Genomic DNA, 23,493 nt, shown 5'->3' with positions numbered 1-23,493 from the left:
ACACCTGTCCACAACCTCAAACAGTCACAATTCAAACTCCACTATGGCCAAGACCAAAGAGCTGTCAAAGGACACCAGAAACAAAATTGTAGACCTGCAGCAGGCTGGGAAGACTGAATCTGCAATAGGTAAGCAGCTTGGTTTGAAGATATCAACTGTGGGAGCAATTATTAGGAAATGGAAGACATACAAGATCATTGAGAATCTCCCTCGATCTGGGGCTCCACGCAAGATCTCACCCCGTGGGGTCAAAATGATCACAAGAACAGTGAGCAAAAATCCCAGAACCACACGGGGGGACCTAGTGAATGACCTGCAGAGAGCTGGGACCAAAGTAACAAAGCCTACCATCAGTAACACACTACGCCACCAGGGACTCAAATACTGCAGTGCCAGACGTGTCCCCCTGCTTAAGCCAGTACATGTCCAGGCCCATCTGAAGTTTGCTTGAGAGCATTTGGATGATCCAGAAGAAGATTGGGAGACTGTCATATGGTCAGATGAAACCAAAATAGTACTTTTTGGTAAAAACTCAACTCGTCGTGTTTGGAGGACAAAGAATGCTGAGTTGCATCCAAAGAACACCATACCTACTGTGAAGCATGGGGGTGGAAACATCATGCTTTGGGGCTGTTCTTCTGCAAAGGGACCAGGACGACTGATCCGTGTAAAGGAAAGAATGAATGGGGCCATGTATCGTGAGATTTTGAGTGAAAACCTCCTTCCATCAGCAAGGGCATTGAAGATAAAACGTGGCTGGGTCTTTCAGCATGACAATGATCCCAAACACACCGCCCGGGCAACGAAGGAGTGGCTTCGTTAGAAGCATTTCAAGGTCCTGGAGTGGCCTAGCCAGTCTCCAGATCTCAACCCCATAGAAAATCTTTGGAGGGAGTTGAAAGTCCGTGTTGCCCAGCAACAGCCCCAAAACATCACTGCTCTAGAGGAGATCTGCATGGAGGAATGGGCCAAAATACCAGCAACAGTGTGTGAAAACCTTGTGAAGACTTACAGAAAACGTTTGACCTCTGTCATTGCCAACAAAGGGTATATAACAAAGTATTGAGATAAACTTTTGTTATTGACCAAATAAATTCATTAAAAATCCTACAATGTGATTTTCTGGAAATGTTTTTCTCATTTTGTCTGTCATAGTTGAAGTGTACCTATTATGAAAATGACAGGCCTCTCTCATCTTTTTAAGTGGGAGAACTTGCACAATTGGTGGCTGACTAAATACTTTTTTGCCCCACTGTAAATTCGGGTGGCAGGTAGCCTAGTGTTTAGAGCGTTGGGCCAGTAACCGAAAGGTTGCTGGATCGAATCCCCGAGCTGATAAGGTAAAAATATGTCGTTCTGCCCCTGACAAAAGCAGTTAATCCACTGTTACCCGGTAGACCGTCATTGTAAATAAGAATTTGTTCTAAACTGACTTGCCTAGTTAAATACAATATTAAAAAAATACTCTAAATGAAGCATTTACTGTAAGAGGAACTGTTTCTTTGTGAACCGCTCAATGCAGATTAGTGTGGGCATTCCCTCAGAAATGTATTTTATTCAGCTACAGTGCATTCGGAAAGTATTCAGACACCTTGACTTTTTCCACATTTTGTTATGTTACAGCCTTATTCTAAAATGGATGTAATATTTTTTTTTCTCTTATCAATCTACACACAATACTCAATAATGACAAAGCAAAAAAAAAATCTTACAATTTTTTTACAAACAGAAATACTATATTTACATAAGTAGTCAGACCCTTTGCTATGAGACTTGAAATTGAGCTCAGGTCCATCCTGTTTCCATTGATCATCCTTGAGATGTTTCTATAATGTGATTGGAGTCCACCTCTAGTAAAATTGATTGATTGGACATGATTTGGAAAGGCACACACCTGTCTAGATTTTTTTTTTTTTGGGGGGGGGAAATGGGGACGCGGGTCCAAAAGTGTTTGGGAACCCCTGCCCTATTCCCTATCTAATGCACTACTTTTGACTAGAGCTTTTGACCAGGGCCTTTAGGGCTCTGATCAAAAGTGGTGCACAGTCACACAACTCTTATCACCCACATGTTGCATCCCACATGGTTGCCATTGTGAGTCTGTGGAGGGTCAGGTCTGATTAGACACAGTTGGACCTGCAGATTGTTTTGGCATGGCCCTCTCTTCCTCCCGTACGCCACACCTGGGTTCAAACACTATTCAACATATTTCAAAATACTTTGAGCATTTGTTCTAGTCTGCCCATAGAGTGCAAGATAGGTGGGATTTGCAATTTTGGAACTAGCCAGGCAAACTCAATCAAGCATAGATAAAGTAGTTGAGGTGATTTTGAATAGTATTTGAAACCAGGTGTGGGCCCTGTTGTCCCCAGCGCTGCAGTGAACCCTGGTGCTGCAGGAGAACAGCCAGGCCTTTCTTTAGGTAAGAGGCAGGAGGATTGAATCACCGCTGGGCTGGCTGGCTGGCTGATGGTCTCATGACCCTCTCTCTCTCTTTCTCTCCCTCTCTGCAGTCTCGGAACAATCACATCACATTCCTTCATCCTACACGTGCCCTCTCTTCTCCCAGAGAGTAAGGTATGAGATTTGTGGAGAGAAAAGCTTGTTTATATGCATCATACATTTGATGGTATCCTAAGCAAATGTATTCCAATTTTGGTGAAAAACCTCTGAAACATTCTTCATTTATATTATTATTTTTGTTAAAAAAATTACAACAATTCTATGTAAAAAATATATATATATATATTTGTAAGTCTTTTGCATTCTAAAATGTTTTTTTCATCTTGCTCCATGTTATAGCCTTACTCAGTCCATGCGACCAAAAACAACACCCACAGAGGAGTGATATAACAGGTGCAAGCTGTTAAGCTCCACCCACCACTACATGTACCAGCTGTGTCACTGTCATAATGAACCTAAATTAAAACATAAGCTCTACTAAGAATTTTTTTTAACCATAAGACTCACTAGAGTCTTGGTCAATTACGTTTAAGCTTCCATAATGACATGGCCCCAACCCTACCAGAAACTCAGAAGAGTTTATATATATATATATATTATATAAGCATGTTGAAAAGTGCGATGATCACAGGCAGAAAGAAAGCATGGAGTTTAGTTTAGGTTTCTTGGTCCTATGGTTTGGGTCACTAGGGTCCCTTACCCTAACCATAACGCGTACCTAACCTTAACCCTTACCTTAGCCCTTTTAACTGTAAACTTCATTGGGATAGGGACGTCCCAAGGATCCCGGATACCATAGGACGCACCCTAGGGTTTGGGAGGTGGAAGGTAATGTCGTAAAGCAGAGTGTCGTAAACCAGGTGCAGGGAGGGGAGGTGAAGCGGGGGGAGTGGGGGAGAGAGAGGAGGTGACTCTCCAGCAGCATTTAGACACAGCGAAAGGATCATGGCGGATGGCCCCAGGTGTAAGCGCAGAAAGCAGGCAAATCCGAGGAGGAATAACGGTATGTAAAACTACTTCAATGTCCCTTCTTTTCGTGTGGTGAAGTGGACTATAATGTGTTCTATCGAATTCTCTATTCTCCGAAGACTTTAGTACCTCCGGAGTCCCGGTTTTAGTGGGTCAAAGTGCTGGAAAGTAGCAAGTAAGCGCACCATTATAGCCCTATGTGGCGTACCGTTATACCTGTCTCGCGACTCTCCCTCCGCCTAGCGGTTGAGTGCACCAACCTGGACCGTTATACGCACCTAATCCCGTCACTTCACTCGCTTTTGGCTTTTGTTTCCCGTTCAGTCCCTTTTCAATTCTATTTAAATTCACTTTTCAATGTTTTTTTTAGTTTTCAACTTGATAGCTTGTTTCACGGTCTCTCGCCTTTGGGTAGCTTTTTGAAACCTGTGTCTGGGAAAATAACGTTACCTGGTTGTTTTTGCGGACTGCGGTATTTTTTCCATCAATATGGAATATAGATTGATGTTCTGAAATGAGTGAATATGTGTATAAGGTTAATTCCTCAATGCACTTTCGAGAAAAATAACTGTTTCTGTCGCTTTTCTCTTTGTCGTACCGTGGCAGGTAGCGCGAGACATGACAAGACACTGTTGCTACATTGAGGGCTCGGGCTTTAGGAAATGTTTTTACTGTGGAAATTGTGCTGTTCTGCTGCTTCATATTATATTCAAATGCATGAAGTTATGTTTACGTAGACTACACATCTATTTTCTCACTACTTTTATTTGTAAAAGATGTGTAGGCGCGATGCATGCGTTTTCACAATTCAATTGGTTTTCACAATGCAAGTGTGCATTTACAAATTATTTGAAAAGTTATTGCTAAGATAAGTAGACAATATGCAGAACAAGGTAAAGTGGCTATAATTAATAAATGCAAATGAACTTCGAACGAAAAACGTTGTTTCTGTAGCATGCATTGTTGGGTAACGTTTCAGAGAATGGGAAGAATATATCAAGCGCTGTTTGTGTAAACAAGGCACAGCCTATATAAACAAGGCACAGCCTATATAAGGAGTGTGGGTTTACATCCACAGTCCTGCGCTGGGAATTCTGATTTTACACACTCAAGGTTTGGTGGCGTTGGAGCGAAACTTGAAGTTGGAGCCAATCTGTTCATCCAGAGTTTCTATACTTAAATAATTGTTGTTATTTTGTTTTTGTTTGTGCTTTTGTGTTTGTGTGTGTGTGGTTAAAAGGCTGCATTGTAGGGTCGTCCGGGTAGCCAGTGCGTTTCTCTGAATATTTTTTTTTCTTTCTCGCCAGTAATTTAATCAATTTAATAGTGGAAGGCTTTTATCTGGAAATCATGTTAAACCCTATTTGACTTGCAAAGATCATGACCTTCGGGTTGCTTGTCTTTGCCTTGTGCGTTTTATTAGTCTCGTGTGTTCTCATTTTATTTAGTTAAGGGACTTGTGACTTTTGTTTCAACATCGGAGGTGGTAGTTTTTCACACATAGGAATAATGTTTGTGTTGTTTGGAGGCATATGGGTTTTTCTCCTGTAGGCTAGCTGACTACATGCGTAGTCTACTTACAGCCTCGTGAGAACAGTCACCAGCACAGCATCGCAAGTGGTCGAGCCACCCAGCACAGCTTGCAGGAACTGAGAACATGTTTACCTGATCCGGAAAACGGGTATTTTGGTCTTTGTAACACCCCTCTGTCAAAACATAAAAACAAACCAGCAGTCTGATTTCGGGGGACTGAATACGCTGTTAGATTCCCGTGAGACGATTCCTTCCCTATCTTCCCTTTCCAAAGCAGCGGAGAGCGGTCCCTGTGCCGTGCGCCGCAACAAATGGCAACTTGTGCAGGTAGAAAAGGCAACGGTGTCTGTAGGCGCTGCATGCTGTCATCATGAGTGAATTTGCTGTGATTTTTCTCTTGGAGTCGCTTGTTGTGCTTACTCTCCTTGTTTGTTGTCGCTTACTGTCATTGATTGTATGACATGGACATATTTCGTGTGCTCCTTATTGTTTTTTTGGCTGAAAAGGTGTTGGTCACCGGTCCATATCATGTCAGCTCTTGATTGACGACGGTTCATTTTGTGCATTCTGTAATGTTATAACGGACCTGTTCTAGCGCATTTGCACCTCAGTCATGGTAGGCCTACATTATTTATAGCCTAGGCTACATTTACGACATTGTGTCACTGTAAACTTTGTCCATCTGATGTTCATTTCAGAAATAAATTGAGATCTGTTTTATTCCTTACTCTTTGTGTTCATGTTATCCATTTTAAATGTTCTGTTTTCAAATACATAGACTACAATATAATACATCAAGAGGGGGGGGTCGAACATAAAGTTCAGGAGACCATAGTGATGTTTTAATCATGTGATATGGGTGCATAAACCTGCTGGGTGCAAGAGCTCAATATACTGTACCACTACAATGAAAACAGAGAGAACCTGGGTTGATTCAATACCTCATATTTGTCAGGAGTGTTATGTTTGTCATCAGGTTAAAAGCCTTTTAGGGGCAGGTTACTGTTGGTTACTGAAGCCAAAAGGTACTTAGTTGTCTGGCCCTCCCCTGTCCTGTGTTGGTTGTCTTCCTGGGTCTGACAGAGCAGAGCAGGCTAAGACCAAGGTGAGCTCCTGTCACAGCTGTAAACATGGAGGCGCTAACAGCCGGCCAGCTGGCAGGACGACAGGTGTTTGCAATCTGTGGGATACTAGTGCTTCCACTGGCTTCCTTTTGTCACTTCTCCTATCCCGTCCAAGTCTAGCTCCCGTCAGGAATAGCAGTGACCATTTCCTGGAATGGCAATTTAACACTTCAAATTTGTGGAAAGAGGAATGCAGCACGGTATTAACCTTAACACTCTTGGCCCATATTTGTAGATGAGTGGAGGGTATTGGGCCTACATTTCAAAGGAACTGAGTATACAAAACATCCAAGACCTAGACTGACCAGGTGAATGCTATGATCCCGTATTGGTGTCACATGTTAAATCCACTTCAATCAGTGTAGATGAAGGGGAGGAGACGGGTTACCGAAGGATTTTTAACGGGATATGGTTGTAAGTGCCAGCGCACAGGTTTGAATGTGTCAAGAACTGCAACACTGCTGGTTTTTCACACTCAGCAGTTCCTCGTGTGTTTCAAGAATGGTCTACCACCCAAAGGACATCCAGCCAACTTGACACAACTGCGGGAAGCATTGGAGTCAACATGGGCCAACATCCCAGTGGAATGCTTTCAACACCTTGTAGAGTCCATGCCCTGATTAATTGAGGCTCTTCTGAGGGGAAAAGGGGGTGCAGCTCAATATTGCTCCTAATGTTTTATACACAGGTTGGATTTCTATTTCTTTGAATTTATCAAAGGAGTCTCTCTCTCTTGCTCTGTCTCTCTCTCTTGCTGTCTCTCTCTCTCTTGCTGTCTCTCTCTGTCTCTGTCTGTCTGTCTCTGTCTCTCTCTCTCTTGCTGTGTCTGTCTGTCTGTCTCTGTCTGTCAGTCAATTCAATTCAATTCAAGGGCTTTATTGGCATGGGAAACATGTGTTAACATTGCCAAAGCAAGTGAGGTAGATATCTGTCTGTCTCTCTGTCTCTCTCTCTCTCTGTCTGTCTCTGTGTAACACACACATACAGTACAAAACAGTTTTGGAAGTTTTTTGTCTCAATGCTACAGAAGAAGAATGGGTCTGTGGGTCTAGTTTTGGCTACTGTAAAGCTGTATGATGTAACAGAGGATGTTTATTTGGCTGTCAAAAGTATAATTAGTGTGCTGGACTCATTTTTCACCCTAAATAATATTGAATGTAACCACACGCTGTAAAGTTGTGTGAGAACAATAAAGAAACACTGTGGTTAAGCTAACACTCTTAAGAAAATAAGATGTTTTGGCCATTCCAAAGGCTTCAGGGGGAGAGGGGTGGTGTTCTGTGGGCCGGCATGCTGCTTTAGTGTTTTAAAAGCCAGCTGTTAACATTTAAAAGGTCTACTACCCCTGGTGAGTGGAGTTTAGCAGGAGAGGAAATGTTCATTTATCAGTTATTTTGCTTTGGAGCAACTTCCTCTGCTGCATATGAAAGTGCCAAGTGAGAGGAAAATCCCCCGCCCCCTCTTCTCACCCCCCCCCCCCCCTCTCCTCCACCAGTCCTTTATTCCAGGGGGAGACACAGTAGCCAGGGGTGCTGTTGATTGCCCCCTGACCTAGGCACCCATGCGTGCCTCCACTATGACTTCACTTTCCCCCCCTGTGCCATTGTTGGGTTCCTTCCAGCATGTCCAATTGCGTTTGTGTTTAAGTCCTTTCAATAAAAGGATCCTGAGGGGTAAAAACCCTTGTCCCTACTCCCTCAATACCTCTCGTGTCTCCCTCCATCCCCCTGACCAGTACAGCCCTTCAGTCCTGTGGAGTTTGGTGGGGAGGAAGAGGGACAAGGGAGAAGGATAAGGGGGGAGAGGGGCTGTGAGAGCTGGCAGAGTGACACTGAGGTGCTGGTGGAGACGAGAGCCAGTGGGACGAAAGGTGGACACTCACTCACTCACTCTGTCAAACATGACAGCTCATTTTACATTAGAATAGTGTGAGTGTTTCTTATGGAACAGAATGGAGAGGATTCATTTAGGTTAGTGAGGCAAACTATAGCCTAGGTATTGTCTTTATAGACTTCTGAGGTTCTGTCTTGTGTCTTGAATAATCTGTTTCTCTGTTATTGCTTGTCACTTTTATGTATCTCCAGGCTTTTTAAAATGTATGATATGAAATTCTAATTTACACCATTCAATTCACCATGTCACACAGTTCAATGATTTCCCAGCAGACAATTCTGTTTGTGCCCATAATCTGAGGTACCGCACTCAAACCCTTTCCCACTGTTGTTGAGGGAGCTTAATGATTAGCAAGCTCCTATAGAGGCATTGCATTACCCTATAAAAAGGTGCTTTCTCTTGCCTTAGAAAAGCAGTTTTAAAACCCAAGTCAGTTTCACTAACCCCCTTAACTGTGTTTGAATGTGCTTTATTGGGGTTGTATGTGGATGAATGCTTAAATGAACCATTGTGTGTTAAGGCTTTGGTTGGAGAAAGCCTGAGGAGAAAGAGCCTAGTTACCTTTGCAGTCTGCCTGCTCTACTTCATACACTTTCAGTGGAAGAAGAAAAGGCCCATTGAGTGGGGCTGGCGTGGGGAGGGAAAGGCCTTTTCACACTCTGCTTGTGGGAAACTTCTATCTGTACTGGGCATGGCCATTTGCATATGACCCATTCTCTTCCCAGAGAACCCAAGACTGACAGAGGAATCTGTGGAACACTCTGAGAATTCATCACAATCTTCCTCAGTCTCACGACACGCAATGCTCAGGTTCTTGCGTTTGCGTGTGCATTTTTTGGGGGGCATATGCGCACCCCTCTTTTGTTTTGAGAATGTGTTTAGGCTATTTGTCTGTGTCATGCATACTTTTTTTGCTGAAGGCTTGTTTGTGTCTACTGCCTGACTGTGTCATTTTGTGTTTTGTTTTTCCTGCGTGTCGTCTATGCCACGTATTTAGTGTGTTAAAACTGAGGATGAGTCCTATAATGTGCTCCAGCAGCAGGCAGGAGTCCCACTCTCTATAACCCGTATAGGGCCCACGACGGAGCTGCGTGACTGGGCTGCCAGGGCTGGAGGTGCCGGGGGGCTATGCGGGGGCCAAGGCTGACATAATGAATGAGGAGGAATAAGCAACGGAGTGTCAACACTGTTGTTGAAAGGACAGAAATATTGTGTAGTTATTCAGTTGGGGGTTGGCGGGACAGTGAGGGGGAGGGGGAGCTGTGTGTGTGTGTGTGTGTGTGTATCAAGGGGAGTAGGCTATGCAGAGAGGCGTCAGGTCCACTGAACTGAACAAAAGCATGCCGGGGGGGCTCAGAAGGATCGAATAGAATAGGATAGCTCCTTGTAGCTAGATCAGGTCAGGAGCCTTCCTCAGTGGTTCAGATCCACTCAGGGGACTGAGAATGGGACCTTGAAGGAAGCAATGAGATATTGTCAAGCTCCCTGCTATCACTCTATTGAGTGATTCATATAGGCCTATTTTCCTATTTTTGTCCATCAGCAACTGAAAAAAATGCATTGATTTGACCAATGACATTTACTCCTCTCCTCCTCCACTCTGACATGCCAGACAGGTATGTTGGTAAGATGACCTCACCCAGCCCACAGGCCTCAGGATTTGTCATGTATCGCTTCTAAGGGAAATAAATTCAATGTCTACTCTTCCCTCTCTCTCTCCTCTCTCTCTACCTGGATCTTGAGACAGATGGGAGTTGAAATTACAGTCCAAAAACATATTAAGTGTCTGCCCCTCCCTCCCTCCCTCCCCCTCCCTCCCTCCCTCCCTCCCTCCCTCCCTCCCTCCCTCCCTCCCTCCCTCCCTCCCTCCCTCCCTCCCTCCCTCCCTCCCTCCCTCCCTCCCTCCCTCCCTCCCTCCCTCCCTCCCTCCCTTTTGTTCTCTCTTTCCTCCTACCTGTTCCATATTACATAGAAACAGGTGGGAGTTGAAATGATAGTCCAAAACCAAATGAAGCCTGTTCCGCAGACCAGTGTTTCCCAAACTTTTTCACTCAGGCCCCCCCTTATATCATTGGGGAACATCCCACGCCAGGTGGGAGCTGAAATTATAGTGTACCTTTGTGTATAGCCTATACCTGGGGGAGATGGCAGCTCTAAATTGCCATCCTTTGGGGGTTATTCATTGTGAGCAGCTTGGGCTTGGTTTATGTGTCTTTTTTAATAATGTGTTTGGTGGCTGATCTTTAGGCTGGGCTAGTCCTGTTGGGTGTTGACACTACTGTCTGTAGCTTCAACCTCCCCTTTCCTCCCTCTACTCTACCCTCCCCTCCTGTCCTCCCTCTTATCCCCTGCTTCTCAGTGTCTTTTGCTTCAGCCTCTCTTCCCTCTCTCTCTTTCCCTCCTCCTCCTCTCCCATTCTCCTCCCTCCCTCCTCACTATATGTATTGCCTCAGCCTCTCCTCCCTCCTCCTCTCCTCCCCTGTTCCCCAGTGGAGCGGTTAATGAAAGGCCTGTGTTAACAATAGGCAGGCAGCAGGCACTGGGCCGCCAGCCCTCTTCATGCCAGCTTGTGTTTGGGCCACAAACTCACCAGTGGAATCTTTGTTCCTCACATTTAACCTGACAATTCACTACCATTTTTTCCCCCCTCAAAACCTGACAATGCACAACTGTTGAAACAATATGGCAGCTGGTATGTATGCAGAGATCATAAAGTTGTGTACCTGCATCACATTTGTTTAAGTTACTATATCATTAACCTTTACTGCAGTGGGCTAAATCAGGGTCACACGGAGTGTTTCTTGGTAGTCTTAAACAAATCTACTTTGAAACAAAAGTATACACCTCACACACATGGTTATGGGCTTACAGAAAATAACACACCTGTACCATGTCAGATGTAGAGTTGACATGTATTCAATGTTGAGTTTGCATCCCAATATTACATATATACATCACAGAAGACTGAAATATAACAAAACTGTTTGTTGCTTTTCTCTTCCTGAAGCAGACTGATTGATCATGGGAGTCCCAAATGGCAACATAATCTCTATTTAGGTACTACTTTTGACCAGGGCCTATAGTGGCCCATAGTGCACATAGTGGCCCATAGTGCACTTTAATAGGCATAGGGTGCCATTTGGGAGGACGCTTTAATGACAGAATGTGAGAGCAGTCTTGTCTCACACACTGATTACACCTAGCATTGAGCTCTGCTGAAAAATACTATTCACCCACTATATCTCTATCGCACTGGCAGGGCCAGCACAGCCGCTCACTCACTCACTCACTCACTCACTCACTCACTCACTCACTCACTCACTCACTCACTCACTCACTCACTCACTACCTCACTCACTACCTCACCTTACCTCACCTCACTCATTCATTAGTCCTGTGTGTTGTGATGTTTACAGACTCTGACATTCAGCGTAGCAGCCAGCCTCTCTCCTCTCCACTCCTCTCCGCCTGACTTACAAAACAAGGTGACTCAGGGTTTCTGTTAAAGCTGTAGGCTGGCTAGCTACCTATCACAGTGTGACTGTGTGGCCCTGTGTTAGTCACTCACTGTATCCTGGGGACAGGGACATCACAGGGGCCATTTTCATCTCTGTCAACATTTTCATATCATTAGGATGGCTCTGGATACACACCTCCCTCTGGTCTGTGTCCCAAATAGCACCCTATTCACTATATAGTGCACTACTTTTGAGCCCTATGAACCCTGGTCACAAGTAGTGCAATATATAGGGAATAGGGTGTCATTTTGGATTCACCCCGGTTGATGAATGAGTTTGGTCTAGAAATAGCATTATAAGCTTCATTCACCACGATGCCTGTTGATCAGAGGCTGTATCGTCTCATTTGCTTACGGTCCTTAATTTGATCAGGTTTTGGTGTGTCTAACTACCGACCTAATACTCACCTTATGTCATTGACTCAAGACTAGAGCAAAGTACACCTAGTCTGTCCAAGCTCCAACCCCTCTCTGCCAACTCCAGGAACAGAGAACCCTATATGAACCAGTACAGATGTAGGATCTTTATTTAATCCTGCAGCAATTATGCAGCAATTATGTGGATTATATTAATGGACATTTTTGTAGGGGTTGATACATTTTTTTGTATCTATCGTTCAGGTGTTGGCTATCAAAACACACCATGGCCTCAGCCTCGCTACACACGTTTCACCCACAGAGTTGGGGTGGACTGAGAATAGGAGTAAAAACAAGGTCAGCCATATAGCCAGACAGTACCACATCTGTCCTCCTCTTACTCATAGAGATATCATCCTGGTTTTGCTCATTATTCTGACAGACTGGCACCCAGCCTCCTGTCCCATTTAGACAGAGGGAGAGCCAATGAACTGTTGGTTCTAATTGATCATGTTTAGAGTCATATGACACCATTTATTTAGTGCTTGTAGTCTTTGGGTGTTTGTCTGTGTGTTGGTTAGTTGTTTCCTGTTGTTGATCTACGCACGCCTGCCACCGTCGTTACACGCATCCACACTTCATGAGACTCACCTGGACTCCCATCACCTTCCTGATTAGGAAAGGGGGGGATACCTAGTCAGTTGTACAACTGAATGCCTTCAACTGAAATGTGTCTTCTGCATTTAACCCAACCCTTCTGAATCAGAGAGGTGCGAGGGGCTGCCTTAATCGTCTTCGGTGCCCGGGAACAGTGGGTTAACTGCCTTGCTCAGGGGCAGAACGACAGACTTTTACCTTGTCAGCTCGGGGATTCGATCCAGCAACCTTTCGGTTACTGGCCCATCCACTACCTCCCTTATATCTGTCACTCCCTTAGGTTCTTTCCCGAGGCGTTATTGTTTCTGTTCCTGTGTTTCATGTCTGTACGCTACTCACGTTTCTTGTTTAATGTTTAATTTATTTATTAAATTCACTCCCTGTACTTGCTTCCCGATTCTTAGCGTACATGTTACAACCAGGCATCATTAGGTGTCTCATCTGTTAGCTGCGCAGCACTGAGTTAACATCACATGCCCGGTGTTGCACTACCTCCCTCTGTCCCCATCTCTCGATCGCTCTCTTTCCAAATTTCTCTTTCTCTCTTTCTTTTCCCATCTTGTTCTCTTACTCTCTTTCCCCATCTTTCTCTCTGTGTGTGTGTCTGTCTTTCTCCATCTCTCTTATCTCTTTCTCTCGGTCTTTCTCGCTCTCTCTCTTCCTCCTTTCTCTCTCTCTCTTCCTCCTCTCCCTCTCTCTGGCAACTGCCAGGGTTATCCTACTCCAACATGAGCAGGTGCTGCAGGCACCAGAAACTCACTACAGCACTCATAAATAACACCTAACAAAAGTATGAGAGAGTGGGAAGGAGGGATAGAGAGAGAAAGAGCGATGGGGAAAGAGATTTAAAGTTTCGTCGGGCAGTGGAGCTAGCCTAGACCAAGCAGGGTGTGGCTCATCTCATGGTCAGGCAGTTCCTCAGTCCTCCTGCAGAAGGATATGCTGCTGATCACTGAGAGCAATGTGAGCTTCTTAATATCTTCTGTCAGTTTGAATGAAGTGCCTGCCCTTCTCAAATGTATTTGTTCACTGCTTCCCCTCCCTTTTTCTACCAACTACCCATAAAACGTTTCAGCTCTAGCCTACTCTTTCATGCCACATCAAATTAGTAAAAAAAAAAAAACTTTTAAAATTAAAAGGGCACCACTTAGTGAATACACAAAGAGGAAGTTGGTAGAAAGAAAGACGTAAAGTATTGTCATTCAGTTATCTTTTGCTGTCATTACGAATCTAAGAGCTTCCGAACAATGTTAATTGCCCAGTGCTCTACAAGAAAATGAAGTGGTCAAAAAGGAATTACATTTAATGCACACTTTAATAATCTCCCACAATAATGAACCTGTTCCCCAAAGAACTGAACCCCATAAATACATCTAAATGGAAGAGTATTAATTAACATTAATGAAATGAAAAGTATAATGCAAGAACATGTGTTTATACCCTAGGCTACTTCAAGTCTTTAGTCTGTCTTCAGCCACTTCAGCCAATCACTTCTCTGAATCATCACCCTATGAACACAACCAGGAAGTGTGTGTGAGATTGCAGCTCAGGATACAACCCTGAAAGGGCTTTATCTCTGTCAAAACAACAGTCTTCCTGGCCTGGGGATGTTTCCCAAATGGCACCCTATTCCATAGGCCTATCCAGTGCTAAGGTTTATTCAACGCTGGTCTGACCAATCAGAATCCGTGCTTTGTTTTGATCACACGGACTGGGATATGTTCTGGGTTGCCTCTGAGAATAACATTGACGTGTACACTGACACGGTGACTGAGTTCATCAGGAAGTGTATAGGGGATGTTGTTCCCACTGGGACTATTAAAACCTACCCAAACCAAAATCCGTGGATAGATGGCAGCATTTGCGCCATAAAAGTACGAACCACCGCATTTAACCACAGCAAGGTGCCTGGAATATGGTTGAATACAAACAGTGCAGTTTATGCCCTCTGTAAGGCAATCAAACAGGCAAAACGTCAGTATAGAGACAAAGTGGAGTCTCAATTCAACGGCTCAGACACGAGACTTATGTGGCAGGGACTCCAGACAATCACGGATTACAAATGGAAAACGAGCCACCTTCTTCGCTGGCTTTGACACACATTGTCACCGACGTGGCCCGCTCCCGAGGTCTGTGGACTCTCGTTCTCCGGGGCAGACATGAGTAAGACATTCAAGCGTTTTAAACTTTGCTAGACTGCCGGCCCAGACGGCATCCCTAGCTGCGTCCTCAGAGCATGCGGAGACTAGCTTGCTGAGTGTTTATGGACATATTCAATCTCTCCCTATCCCAGTCTGCTGTCCCCACTTGCTTCAAAATGTCCACCACTGTTCCTGTACCCAAGAAAGCAAAGGTAACTGAACTAAATGACTATCGCCCTGTAGCACTCACTTCTGTCATCATGAAGTGCTTTGAGTGGCTAGTAAAGGATCATATCACCTCCACCTCACCTGACACCCTAGACCCACTTCAATTTGCATACCGCCCCAACAGTTCCACAGATGATGCAATTGCCATTGCACTGCACACTGCAAACTGCCCTATCCCATCTGGAATACCCACAGTATGTATGAATGCTGTTCATTGACTACAGCTCAGCCTTCAACACCATTGTACCCTCCATTTTCATCATTAAGCTTGGGGCACTGGGTCTGAACCCCGCCCTGTGCAACTGGACTTCCTGATGGGCTTCCCCCAGGTGGTAAAGGTAGGAAACAACACCTCCACTACATTGATCCTCAACACAGGGGCCCCACAAGGGTGCGTGCTCAGCCCCCTCCTGTACTCCCTGTTCACCCAGGACTGTGTGGTCTTGCAAACCTCCAACTCAATCATCAAGTTTTCAGACAACACAACAGTAGTAGGCCTGATTACCAACAATGATGAGACAGCCTACATGGAGGAGGGGATGTCCCTGGTGGAGTGGTGCCTGGAAAATAACCTCTCACTCAACATCAACAAAACAAAGGAGCTAATTGTGGACTTCAGGAGACAGCAGAGGGAGCACGCCCCCATCCACATCCATATTCACGGGGCCGCAGTGCAGAAGGAGAAAAGCTTCAAGTTCCTCGGCATACACATCACTGACAATCTTAAATGGTCCACCAACACAGACAGTGTACTGTTTTACTCATTCCCTATGTATATACTGTATTCTACTTCTATTCAATGCCACTCTGACATTGCTCATCCTAATATTTCTTAATTCCATTATTTTACTTTTAGATTTGTGTGTATTGTTGTGAATTGTTAGATACTATTGCACTGTTGGAGCTAGGAACACAAGCATTTCTCTACACCTGCAATAGCATCTGCTAAATATGTGCATGTGACCAATAAAATTTGATTTGAATTTGATTTGATTGGCACACGTTTTGATTAGCATCTTATGGGCCCTTATTAACAGTAGTACACTATATAGGGAATCGGTGCCATTTAGAATGTAACCTTGGTCTGGTCCTGATCAGCTAAAGTCAGCAACCCCAGCACCTGTGGAAGGTAGCAGCCTATTTAAGGTGTCTTGTTTGGAGTGGGCACCCCAGTCTGGGAACAGCATAAATGCCTTTAGTTGGGAGGAATAGCTGTGCTGCGCGTATAGGCTAGTTTTAAAACCCTTGTGAACTAAGCAGAAGAAAATAACTTTTGTGATAACAGAACTATTACAATTCTAGTTGTGTAAATTAAGGGGTACTGCAGGAATGAGAGGACATTTTTTTTCCAAATAGCAGCAGACACAGGTTCATAAAGGAGGTCTGGCTCCTCACACTGCAGAATATATAGAGCTGCCACCTGTAATCCCAGAGTCTCAATGCACGCATTGTTGAAGTGATTTACCCTTCCGTCTTAGATAGACCTGACTTAGGCTGACTTAAGGTGGTTGGGTCATTTGGAGGAGTCATTCAAAGTTGGTACTCGTTTGATTGATAGAAAATTGTCTATTAACCCTGTCACCCAATGCTGTATCAAGTCAAATCTTCACGCTTTCTCCTTTTGATTGTGTGCCACTGGCATCCAATGTTTCCCAAACACCAACCTGCCTTGAATACAAATGACCCGGTCCTTATTCTGGCAGCTATGCTAACTGCCCCCCTTCACTGTAGAAGTCTGGAGGATAAAGAAGCTTCATTCAACCAGTAAACAGTGTGTGACTGTGCCTTCCTTGTTCTAGTGCCAGGATGTAGCACGTCTCGTGGCACGGTGCCCTCACCCATCTGCCCTGTACCATTAACTGATAAATGTATCTCTGGTGAGTGTCGAAACTAAATTAGCTTCTGGTCTTGGGTCAGTTTTACGTTCCCCCCCGGTAATGTTTAGGATTTGTGCAAGCTGATCCTTTCTACCTCGAAACTCCTTGTAGCTAACAGGGCTGAGAGGTGCGTCAGGGTCAGTGGAAGCTCACTTCCCGTTGGTGATGGTGCTGCAGCTGTTGTGTGAACAAGGTTAGGAAAGGAAGGTAAGGAGGGAGATGCACCCATGAGATTACCCCATGAGAATCCTAGTGTTCTCTGCATGGGTCTAAGGCTGTGTGTGTGTATGTGCATATGTGTGTGTGCCTGCATTTGTGCGTGTTTGTAGGTGTGTGTTAGTTTGCTAATGCATACCTGACCTCCACCTGAATGCTAATCTGTGAGTTTCTTTCTGAGGCCTCATGCCTTGTGCCCCCCTCCCATCCAGCCCAGGCAGTAAACCTTAAAAAGAGTCACAGAGAAGCGTTTCACATGGGGGGGCTGTTACTAATATATATTTGGACCACGGCTGCTTTGCCACTCAATAACATGGGCATGTATTTTGTCCCCCACCTGTCTCTCTGGAATGCATACACATACTTTGTGGGCACTGTTACATTGTTTTACATGATCCACTAATGTAAAATACCACCATACTTGAAATAATAGAATGCTTTGCTTGATCAGATTCAGAGTGATCTATCTACGACTCAGGAAGAGGACATTTTTCTTTGAATCTGGCAATAGAAATTATTATGTGATGTTATTTCCCCCAAATGGAAATGTCTTAACATGGTAAAGGCCATGGCAAGGTAAAGCAGAGAGGGCACTGACTCTCCACTTAGGCCTTAATTCCCTGAGTTAAGCAGCCCCTGTTTCCTCCCCCTGGCTAGCTAATTTAAAGCAGTGGCTTCCTAATCGAATGTCTGTCTAATAAATCTATTAGATCAAAAGGAATCTCTTCACTCTGGCTGGCGCGTGGGGACAGAACGTCTAGACAGGGGGAGAGAATGTTGCTACGCAGTTGTAGTGTCACAACTGAAGTAGTCTTACTGTATCCTCTCTGTCAGGAAACACGGAATTAGAACAGAAGGAATCTTGCCTACAGACAGTAGGCTTTTATTCCATCTGCAGGCATGGAATGAGTTTTAATTCAGTAATTTCCACAAAGCTGTATTTATATCCTATATATAGGAAGGTCCGATTAAATCTCTGAAAACAAGGATACTTGTTACGGTAGCCGTAACAGTAACAAGTTCTCAAAATGAAGTGTTTCCTTTTGCATTAACTGGGGGAGGAGGATCTCCTCATGCCCGTCTCTTGTACGATTAGAATAATGTAAGATTATGTATATGTGCCCCAATTGTAGATGCTGTTGTAGATGATGAGTCCATTGAGCCAAATCATAATCATGCTCCTATCCTATAGTCCTATCCCTGGATTGCTAATCTAATCCCCTAGAGATGCATATTAAAGCCTGCTTTAAATGGGGTTGTGTGATCAACAGCCAGATTAACATACCAATAAAGCATACATCATGATATAGGCAAGTGGGGGGGGCCTAGCTTGCTATTAAAATATAGATAAGGAGGATTACGGTCTCTGTCTGTCTGTCCGTGGAAAGGGGATTAGGTGGCAGAGGGCAGACAGATTGGATTTAATGTGTGTGTTCGACTAAATGATTACTGATGGATCGCGAAGCCCTCATGTAGGGAATGATCTCTGCAAGTCTGCCCCTTACCCCCTTCACGGGTATACACACACGCGCTCGCAACCACACAAACACACACACCTCCCTTCCCTCCTTCATGCATGGGTGATAATTACAGCATCACAGGGCCCCTACTTTAGAAAACACAACAAGAGCGTGACTAGTCTGTCTGTCGGGACAGAAAATATCCTCATGATGCTTAGACAGACAGTAGTAGGCACTAAGCATGACCTCCTGCTCAGCCCACAAACAGAACCAGAGGTTTCAGAGGTCCCAGCTGTTTAGTGGAGGAGGCTATGGTTAGCCTAGGTGGGTGATTCTCATAAAACTGACAAGAAAATAAATACATTTTCCACCATAATTACACTTGGACCATTAAGATTAGGATCTGGATATCTCTATTTCACAGTATTTATTTTGTTTATTGATCAGATATTATGCATTTGTCTGAATCCTGGCTTAGGAAGGCCACCAAGAACCCTGACATTTCCATCCCTAACTATAACATTTTCCGACAAGATAGAACTGCCAAAGGGGGCGGAGTTGCAATCTACTGCAGAGACATCTGTGGCAAAGAAGGTGGTCGAGTGATAAGTGGAAGATATGTGAGAGCAGAACTAATAAACGGTCTCTGCCCGATCACTAAAATGGCCACCCCTGTCAGAACTACAGACCACAAAATGGCCGACCGCCAAACCTACAAGTCCCAGAAGCAAGGGGAACCCTCAGAAGGTGGAGCCGACCCACAGATAAAGGGTCAAGAAAAACCAGGAAGAAGGGGAGAGAGTGCTGGAAGGAGCTATGAACAATAGAGAAAGACTATAGAGATTGGCTGGATTTACCGTGTATGAGCTGGATTGTTTTGGACTTACCTGTTGGCGTTTGGACCTGGACCTACCGAGAACCCGATTCGTGTACCGAACCCTGCTATCCTTGACCTCGCCTATGGCCTGGGTGGACCAGGACGGAGAAACAAACACACAGGTACTGTCCTGTTCGAAATAACTCTCATTCTTGGGTGATTTGGTGACAGTTTACCACTTAGTTTGTGACAAACGCTCCTAACCTTGAAGAGGTTTGCCACACAACCTGCAGAGTTCTGTCTTACTACCCAGGTCTGTACCCAAACAATTTGAGCTTCTACTTTTAAAAATCCACCTTGGGGCGGAAACAAGTCTCTCACTGTTGCAGCTTGCTATAGACCACCTTCTGCCCCCAGCTGTGCCATGGACACCATATGTGAATTGATTTCAACAATCTATCTTCAGAGCTCGTGCTGTTAGGTGACCTAAACTGGGACATGCTTAATACCCCGGCCATCCTAAAATCTAAGCTTTATGCCATCAATCTCACACAAATGATCAATGAACCTACCAGGTACAACCCCAAATCCGTAAAAACAGGCACCCTCATAGATATCATCCTAACCAACCTGCCCTCCAAATACACCTCTGCTGTCTTCAACCAGGATGTCAGCAATCAATGCCTCATTGCTTGCGTCCGTAATGGGTTGGCGGTCAAACAACCACCCCTCATCACTATCAAACGCTCCCTAAAACACTTCAGCAAGCAGGCCTTTCTAATCGACCTGGCCCTGGTATCTTGGAAGGATGTTGATCTCATTCCGTCAGTAGAATATGCCTGGTTATTCTTTAAAATGGCTCCCCTCACAATCTTAAATAAGCATGCCCCATTCAAAAAAAATAGAACCAGGAACAGATATAGCCCGTGGTTCACTCCAGACCTAACTGCCCTTGACCAGCACAATAACATCCTGTGGCGTACTGCATTAGAATGTAATAGCCCCCGCGATATGCAACTTTTCAGGGAAGTTAGGAACCAATATACACAGGCAGTTAGGAAAGCAAAGGCTAGCTTTTTCAAACAGAAATTTGCTTCCTGCAGCACAAACTCCAAAAAGTTCTGGGACACTGTAAAGTCCATGGAGAATAAGAGCACCACCACTCACCTGCCCACTGCACTGAGGCTGTCACAACCAATAAATCCACAATAATTGAGAATTTCAATAAGCATTTTTCAACGGCTCGTCATGCTTTCCACCTGGCTACCCCCACCCCAGTCAACAGCCCTGCACCCCCACAGCAACTCGCCCAAGCATCCCCCATTTCTCCTTCACCCAAATCCAGATAGCTGAAAAAAATAAAAAATTATCTGCCGAAGTTGTTGCAACCACTAGCCTGTTCAAACTCTCTTTCATATCGTCTGAGATCCCCAAAGATTGGAATGCTGCCGCGGTCATCCCCCTTCTTCAAAGGGGGTTTACTCTAGACCCAAACTGCTACAGACCTATATCCATCTTTCTACGGCTGGCCATGCTTTCCACCTGGCCACCCCTACCCTGGTCAACAGCTCTGCACCCCCCACAGCAACTTGCCCAAGCCTCTCCATTTCTCCTTCACCCAAATCCAGATAGCTGATGTTCTGGAGGATTTATGGACAAACAAAAGCTTATTTTATTTGAATAAGTTACGTTTTTTTGTATAAATTGTATAAAAATACCAGAGAATTTAATGTACAAAATTCAGGCGAAAATGTAATAAAAATAAGACACTGTGCCATTAACTAGGTGTCTTAGTATTCAGAATCATAGTTGATTGTTGCAGATGCATAATGGTTTTATAACTCAAAATGCTGCTGCCATGGTTAAAACTGGTTTTATGAGAATCATCCAAGTGTGTAAAGGATGCAGTGGAGGGAGACAATTAAAAAAAAGATCACCTTTATTTAACTAGGCAAGTCAGTTAAGAATAAATACTTATTTACTATGACGGTCTACACCTGCCAAACCCGGACAACGCTGGGCCAATTGTGCGCCTCCCTGTGGGACTCCTAATCACGGCCGGTTGTGATACAGCCTGGAATCGAACCAAGATGTCTGTAGACACACCTCTAGCACTGAGATGCAGTGCCTTAGACCGCTGCGCCACTCGGGAGCCCAGTGTTGGTTTGGTTTGGTCTGGTTACTCCTGAATAATGCCTGTGAATCATCATCCCTACATCCTGTTGAAAATAGAGAAAATAACCTCCAGAGATGTATTTGTAAGTCCTGCTTCCTCCCAGTGAGTGTCCTAGACCTACCCACTTGCCCTTTCCCTCATTTCTCCTATCTACTCACCCAGCTCTGCTGCAGGCCCTTCCTCTCTACTGCACCTCCATCCTCTTGCCCCCTCCTCTTGCCCCCTCATCTTGCTATAGACAGGGACATTTTAAGGAAAGACAGATCAATCAGGGAAGATGTCGTCTTTTTTTTTTGGTAGTATGTGTTGTGACATCCTATAGGGAGGAGGTCAGAGACCTGACAGTGTGGTGCCAGGATAACAACCTCTGGCTCAACATGGCCAAGATAAAGGAGATGATCGTGGACTACAGGAAAAGGAGAGCCGAGCACGCCCCTATTCTCATCGACTGGGCTGTAGTGGAGCAGGTCGAGAGCTTCAAGTTCCTTGGTGCCCACATCACCAACAAACTATCATATGGACCAAATACACCAAGACAGTTAAGTGGGCACGACAATGCCTAGGAGACTGAAAAGATTTGGCATGGGACCTCAGATCCTCAAAAACTTCTACAGCTGTACCATCGAGAGCATCTGGTTGCATCACCGACTGGTATGGCAACTACTCGGCATCCGACCGCAAGGCGTTACAGAGGGTAGAGTGTACGGCCAAGTATCACTGGGGCCAAGCTTCCTGCCATCCAGGACCTCTATACCAGGAGGTGTCAGAAGAAGGCCACCCTAGTCATAGACTATTCTCTCTGCTACCGCACGGCAAGCGGTACTGGAGCATCAAGTCCAAAAGGCTCCTTAGCAACGTCTACCCCCAAGCCATGACTGCTGAACAGTTAATTTAAAGGCTACCCAGACTATTTGCATTGACCCTCCCCCTTTTTTTACACTGCTGCTATTCACTGTTTATTATCTATGCAGAGTCACTTTACCCCTAACTACATGTACATATTACCTTAATTACCTCGACTAACCTGTATCCTCACGCATTGACTCTGTACCCGTACCTCCTGTGTATATATATATATAGCTTCGTTATTGTTATTTTATTATCTTACTTTTTAAAAACTTTAGTAAATATTTTCTTAACTCCTTATTTTTTTTAAAACTGCATTGTTGGTTAGGGGTTGTGAGTAAGTATTTCACGGTAAGATCTACTACACCTGTTGTATTCGGCGCTTGTGACAAACATAATTTGATTTTGATAAAAGATTTTAGGCTGGTGAGAGATGTAGTGTTAGGTGGAGGTAGTGAGTGTGTGTAAGTACATACACATGTAGTATCACAACACCCAGATGTCCTCCAGATAGGCAATGTGTGTCCCAAGAGATGCACACCGTGTGTGTGTGTGTGCTTACGTGCATATTTGTTTGTTGATGTGTGAGTATTTGCTATCTGTGTGTGTGTGAGTCAAACCTTTTGCCTGAGTCTGTCCCTAGCTTGTTTATCCCCAAGGGTGCCTATTTGCAAAGCAGAGGAGGTTTAATCATCTCACTGACACATGTCCTCGTTATCACCCTAGATTAATGAGCTCTCCATTAATGAAAAAAGCAGGAGGTGCTATCCTCCACACGTTTAACACCAGCCTGTAGGGCGGAGGGGGGGGGGGGGGGGGGTAGAGAGGGACAGATACTGTAGAGCGAGGGAAGGGGGGGGGGGGGGTGGAAATATGATTCTAAGCACTGAGCACTCTCCAGGTAGTATGACATCACTCTCTGAGGGAGATATGATATCTATCAGCTCTGTGTTTATTATCCATAACAGAGAGGGTGTGTCTGGGTATTACAGCCCTTACTGTATTTTTGTCTGGATCAGAACCTCTATTCTTTCTCTGTTATTTTTCTGTTCTTACAGTCATCTCTCTCTCGGTATTGTTGAATATAATTTTGCTTTATATGTATCTAGTGTGCTGATTACTAAGTGAGGTTTCCTGTGTGACAAAGCCCATGGGATGTACTTTGTTTGACCATGGCACAATATAGGGAATAGGGTACCATTTGAGATGAAGACAAAGC

At 44.6% G+C, this 23,493-nt stretch overlaps 1 protein-coding gene across 1 annotated transcript in view; it reads left to right on the top strand.

Annotated features, from left to right (window-relative positions):
• The first annotated feature begins 3,245 nt into the window (after positions 1–3,245).
• zeb1b (zinc finger E-box binding homeobox 1b) overlaps positions 3,246–23,493 on the top strand; it is an 89,199-nt gene continuing 68,951 nt past the window's right edge. Inside the window, exon 1 of the mRNA XM_020494872.2 lies at positions 3,246–3,466. Within this exon, the coding sequence (XP_020350461.1) occupies positions 3,409–3,466 (58 nt within the window). The 5' untranslated portion in view covers positions 3,246–3,408. The remainder of the gene's footprint in view (positions 3,467–23,493) is intronic.

This window comes from Oncorhynchus kisutch, linkage group LG11 (assembly GCF_002021735.2).
Source record: "Oncorhynchus kisutch isolate 150728-3 linkage group LG11, Okis_V2, whole genome shotgun sequence".
Classification (NCBI taxonomy): domain Eukaryota; kingdom Metazoa; phylum Chordata; class Actinopteri; order Salmoniformes; family Salmonidae; genus Oncorhynchus; species Oncorhynchus kisutch.
Note: the sequence above shows the minus strand (reverse complement) of the source record. Positions and strands in the feature narration are given on the sequence as shown.